A 6,319-nucleotide genomic window follows, 5' to 3' on the forward strand; every position below is an offset into this window, starting at 1 on the left:
TGTGATTATAAATATGGTTAACCGTCTATAAATGGTTATTCATATGGGTATAATTGTTTATCCGTTGGGTAAACGGTTATGCAAATATGAGAATAAACAGTTATAAATAAATAATCTCAGTTACCAACGTGCTATAACCGTTGTTCATCCCTAATTGAGCTTCATCTCACCTTTAAATTTAATTCCATGACATTCTAGTTAGAGTTTCTCCATCTGAGATGCTCTAATATCTTTATAATTTCTTCTTTTTAATTTTCAAACGGCACCGTTTGCTGCCAATGAAATCTATGTGTAAAACTTAAATTAAGGACTCTACGCCATCGTTTTCGTAGGAGAGTTTCAAAATCCAACGTCGTCTCCTTTTTTAGGCCCCATGCAGTGAGGGCGAGTCATCGGAGGTCGTTGTCATGAGATATTTTTTATGACTGTTATCCGAGATGGTACACCACGTATTCCTATAGAAATAATGAATTATATGTGTTAAAAGGTTAATAACTTAAAAATTAAAATGGGTTATGTGTGTTAAAGGTTAATAATTAAAAATTTTCACCATTTACATAACAACACATGATATACCATTCATATTTCCGTCACAACTAAATATTTTTTCCTTGTCACCACAAAATTATATCCACTCACACTCCACCCATTGAAATAACAAACAGAAAAATATTAATTAATTTTAATTCAGAGATTAATTAATTAAAACAAAGAATAATATTAATAATCTCACTTATATGACTCCCTCTCTTCCCAGTCGATCATGCAGGCCTTCCACTTCACTCTCACCCTCACTCTATCTCCAATGGCTTCCACTCCTCTCCTCCCGCTTCTCTTCCTCCTCACATTCTTCAAATTCTCAGCTCAAATCGCGCCGCAAACCGCCGATCAAACCCTCAAAACCTTCATCTTCCGCGTCGACCGCCACTCCAAGCCCTCGATTTTCCCCACGCACTATCACTGGTACGCCTCCGAATTCGCCGACCCGCCCCAGATCCTCCACGTGTACGACACCGTTTTCCACGGCTTCTCCGCGTCTCTCACTCCCAACGAGGTCTCCGTCATCTCCGACCACCCTTCGGTGCTTGCCGTGATAGAAGACCGTCGCCGGAGTCTCCACACTACTCGCTCACCCCAATTTTTGGGGCTCAGGAACCAGAGGGGGCTGTGGTCGGAATCGGACTATGGCTCCGATGTAATCGTCGGAGTATTTGACACTGGCGTCTGGCCGGAGCATCGGAGCTTCCAAGATAAGAATCTCGGCCCTATTCCGAGGCGGTGGAAGGGGGTTTGCGAGACAGGAACTAAATTCGCGAAGGGTAGCTGCAACAGGAAGCTGATAGGAGCTCGATTTTTCATCAAGGGCCACGAAGCGGCGGCAAATGCCGGCGGTCCGATATCAGCGATCAACGACACGGTGGAGTACCGGTCGCCGAGAGACGCTGACGGCCATGGCACCCATACCGCCTCCACGGCGATTGGCCGGTACGCGTTCGACGCCAGCATGTCGGGCTACGCCGCCGGAATCGCGAAAGGAGTTGCACCGAAAGCTCGGTTGGCGGTTTATAAGGTATGCTGGAAAGATTCCGGTTGCTTCGACTCCGATATATTGGCCGCCTATGACGCCGCTGTTAATGACGGCGTTGATGTCATTTCCATTTCAATTGGAGGCGCCGACGGCGTTTCTTCTCCGTATTATCTCGATCCGATTGCAATTGGGTCGTACGGTGCCGTTTCGCACGGAGTGTTCGTGTCGTCCTCGGCAGGAAACGACGGTCCAAACGGCATGTCGGTGTCGAATCTCGCGCCTTGGCTTATGACGGTGGGTGCGGGAACCATCGATCGGAATTTCCCGGCGGCTGTGATTTTAGGTAGCGGGCGGAGGCTAAGCGGCGTGTCGTTGTACACCGGATTACCTCTGAAAGGCAAGATGTACCCTGTCGTTTATCCCGGGAAATCAGGCATGCTCTCTGCTTCTCTGTGCATGGAGAACTCCCTGGACCCGCACCAGGTCAGGGGCAAGATTGTAATATGCGACCGCGGGAGCAGTCAGCGAGTGGCCAAGGGCTTAGTCGTGAAGAAAGCCGGCGGTGTTGGAATGATCCTCGCTAACGGAATTTCTAACGGCGAGGGTCTCGTCAGCGACGCCCATATCATTGCTGCTTGCGCCGTCGGGGCCAACGAGGGTGACGCCGTTAAGGCCTACGTGGCGTCCACCAAGACTCCCACAGCGACGCTCGATTTCCAAGGGACTGTGATTGGAATAAAACCGGCTCCGGTTGTGGCTTCGTTTTCGGGTCGTGGGCCGAATGGGTTGGACCCGGAGATTCTGAAGCCGGATATAATCGCCCCGGGAGTGAACATCCTAGCCGCTTGGACCGACGCCGTGGGACCCACCGGTTTGGACACGGACAAGAGGAAAACGGAGTTTAACATTCTGTCCGGTACATCCATGGCGGCGCCGCACGTGAGCGGAGCCGCGGCTTTGCTGAAGTCGGCTCACCCTGATTGGAGCCCAGCCGCCATAAGATCCGCCATGATGACGACGGCGAGCGTGACTGATAACAGAAATCAAACCATGACTGATGAGGCAACTGGAAAGCCCTCCACGCCTTATGATATGGGGGCGGGTCATTTAAATTTGGGCCGGGCTATGGATCCTGGGCTTATTTATGACATCACCAATGATGATTACGTTAAGTTTCTCTGTGGGGTTGGGTACGGACCCAAAGTGATTCAGGTCCTCACTCGGTCCGCACAAAACTGTCCGGCGAAGAAGCCTGCGCCGGAGAATCTCAATTACCCGTCGATTGGCGCAGTGTTCCCCACGGCGGGTAAGTCGAGTAAGATGTTTATTCGGACCGTGACGAATGTGGGGCAGTCGAATGCGGTGTATCGAGCCAGAATTGAGGCCCCAAAAGGGGTGACGGTGACAGTGAAGCCGTCGAGGTTGGCGTTTAGTGGGGCGGTGAAGAAGCGGAGCTTTGTGGTGACAATTGCGGTGGATAGGAGGACTGTGGTGTTTGGCGAGTCAGGTGCGGCGTTCGGGTCGCTTTATTGGACTGACGGGAAGCACGCGGTTCGGAGCCCCATTGTAGTGACCCAAATGGATCCCTTGTAAAATTGAAGGGGAAGAAACACGTCGTTTTGATGTTTTGTAACTTGTAAGAATAGGTGTACAACTACGTTCTGTCGGTACGTGTGGGGAGAGGCTTTTACTGGGTTTTGTGTTGTGCTTTACTAAACCAAACTACTACCATAGCCCAATAGCTTGTTCTGAGGGTTGGTGGTGTGTGAAATTTTCCTTTTAATCTTTTGTTTATTTTTTCCTTTTAAATTATATAAATTATCTAAGCTTATTTTTATTACAAGGTGTATTTCTACTTTAAACTACTGGGAGATAGGCGAGGATTTGAACCCGAGATTCGGTGAGTTGAAGAAGAAGACCTTAACTAGTGCAATCCACCGCTTATGGAAATCTCAAGTTTGTTAAACGTGAGGCAAACGGTCAAACATTTGAAATACAAAAACATGGTTTTATCCACTAGATTGAAAGGTGATTAATCTAATATTCTTTCGGGTGTAAGTTTAGGAATGTTTTATGATTTAACATGAATAATGAATCAATTTGGACATGGAATATTTTGTAGGTGTAAAAACAAGAGCAAGAGAGTAAAACATTTTCGCTTTTGTATGAGGGAAGGGAATCAAAATATAATATAATAATATATAGAGAAAGGTATTTGGTAAAGAGTAAGATATGGTAAGATCTTTCTTATGTTTTAAATGGCTTGGGGGGATGCTCTCAAGAAATGCACAACCCTTTTAATATGTTTGATTTTGTCCCATTCAGCCACTCAAATCTTTGTCTTTAAATAATTTAAATCAAATCATCAAACGGTCTCATTTCCTTCTTATTATATAAATCAATTCAAACAACCATCAACGGTCTCTTTTTCTTGTTTTACTCCATTTGACAATTAAATTTTGTTATTCTTTATATGATCATTTAGTTTAATAGAACTTAATTTTTACCACTTAGTACTGCAATTTAATGATATACTTATTCATTTGTAAGTAAAAAATCCTATGTTCGATTCTCGTCAACGATGAATTTGAACCATATTTTTACTAACTCATTGTAGGACTTAGCCCATTCTCCCACTCTTTAGTAATAAATAATATCGATTGTTAAAAAAAAAAAGCACTTAATTTTCACTTGGTTGAAAGATATTTTCAGTTCGACAAAGAAATAGAAGATGAAACTAAATAAGAGAGGTTTGATGAACCACCAAGGTATACCCTTATATCAATCCTGTTAGCTTACAATAATCAAGCATGATTAAGGGGAGGGGGTGGGGGGAACCCTACCTCAATAAGGAATAAAAGTGTAGACCATGCACAAAAGATCTTTACGCCATAATTCATGGCATCAGACGCGGAACATTTGTAGTAGGTTTGGGTAGAGAGTAATTTGCATGGAAAGGGTTCACCATTGTATATTATTCCATTCAATATGCAATATTATGTGGAGAGAAATTTACACATGACATTGTATTATTGGATCTGGACATCACATAACATAATGATAAACATGTTTCATATAAGTCATTATTGTTGGGGTGAGATGAGCCTTTTAGGTTAGTATATGGTGTTAGAGTGGGCAAACGATAGGTGTTTTCTGATTTGAGGTGAGTTAAAGCACACAAAATCAATTCCTGGTTCGTTGAGTTACACTCCAGAAAAGTCATCCCGCATTATTTCACAAGTGAAAAATTGCATTCCTATGTTATAAATAACACGAGGTGTAGGCGGAGGATCACAATTAGCTCACAGCTCACTTACGAAAGGCAGATCAACTGATTCAACATGGTTTAAGTGAGCAAGACAGTTTGGCAATTTAACCTTGTATAAAACGTCTTATACTCTTTTCGTTTAGTTAAGAATATTAGCTTGTAGAAAGTAGTTTGGAATGCACATTTGTTTATTGCCACGACTGAATAATATTTTGCCACGATTCAATATATTAAAGCATGCAATTTCCTCTTTACTTTTTCTTTTTTATTTCTGGGCACATTTGATTCACGCTTTCCCGTGCATTCTCTACTTTGACGACATCCGAAGTCATGTTTGAAGTGAGTTCAAAACAATTTTAGTTCAATCCTTCTGAATTCTGACAATAAAATAAAATAAACAAAATAAAACATAAGCAGACAATCAGTTTTCTGTTCCTATCCGGCCCAAGACACTGCATCAGCTAGGAACCATCTGTTTATTGGGTTGTCTTGTGAAGTGGGTGGGTCAGCCCATTTTACCATGGCTTACTCGAAACTCACTTCAAATTAGATTATGTTTTGTTTATGAGAGCTTATTGATTTTTTTTTTCAGTGTAAAACAATTTTTTTGGAGTGTCAGTTATACCACTTTTATTGATTTATTTATATATTTAATTATTACAAAGTGATATTAATACTTGGAGTTGCACACAAGAGCTTAAGCGTCTCATCAAGCTTTTAATCACTTAACTACTGTCATTTGTAGTCCAGCTCAACAGGAGATAGATATTTCATTATTGAAACGACATATGTAAGTTTATCTCCATATAATATTGTGTTATTAAGCTTGAACATCACTTACCGATAGACTGTCTCACCAAAGTGGATTGCTATGCGAGTGCGCTTGTCAAGTCTGTGACCTACCAGAATAGGTTTGGTTCACCATTATGAGTGGAGGGGCTAGATTGATAGGCATCTTTGTGGGTGGTGGAATTGTAGTGGTCATTAGGCATGAAGTTTTAGTTGGGAGGGATTGAAATCGCTGAAAAACGGATCGGTACCACTGTTGGTTTGATCGTCGATTTTCTGGTTGGACCAATCCATTGAAAAATGGATCGGTACCTTGAGGAAGTGGGTTCCCAACTCCCCCCTGATACCTCGATGGAGGAGGTGGCCTTTACCATCCGAGGATGCAGGTCTCCGTATCATGACGAACACCCTCGACCAGAGACTTGGTCCTAGGCGGGGGAAGGTGTATCGAGGTATGGGAAATGCTCGCCATCATGAGACGGGAGCCTTTTCTTCCACCTCTACCTTGGGACAGGTCGCATCATTGACGGAGAAAATAGCGGAACTCGAGCAGCAGGTGGCGGTCCAACATAAGCACATTGCGATGCAGTCTGCCCACATTGCCACCCAGGAAGCTCATATTGTTGCCCAAGAGTCTAAGATGGCCCAGATCATCGCCACCCAGGAAGCTCATATTATTGTTAGCCCATTGTAGGGCTTAACCCATTCTCCCACTCTTTAGTAATAAATAATAT

General features: G+C 43.6%; 1 protein-coding gene across 1 annotated transcript; it reads left to right on the top strand.

Annotated features, from left to right (window-relative positions):
- The first annotated feature begins 542 nt into the window (after positions 1-542).
- LOC103440818 (subtilisin-like protease SBT1.6) lies at positions 543-3,365 on the top strand. Its single transcript, XM_008379527.4, has one exon. It carries the CDS (start codon positions 764-766, stop codon positions 3,119-3,121), a length of 2,358 nt encoding a protein of 785 aa, XP_008377749.3. The 5' UTR covers positions 543-763; the 3' UTR covers positions 3,122-3,365.
- The last annotated feature ends 2,954 nt before the right edge of the window (positions 3,366-6,319 follow it).

The sequence above is a fragment of the Malus domestica genome, chromosome 05 (genome assembly GCF_042453785.1).
Source record: "Malus domestica chromosome 05, GDT2T_hap1".
Classification (NCBI taxonomy): Eukaryota; Viridiplantae; Streptophyta; class Magnoliopsida; order Rosales; family Rosaceae; genus Malus; species Malus domestica.

What these genes read in the sequence shown, in the direction of transcription:
- LOC103440818 (XM_008379527.4), top strand. Translation starts at nt 764, where the DNA reads ATGCAGGCCTTCCACTTCACTCTCACCCTCACTCTATCTCCAATGGCT.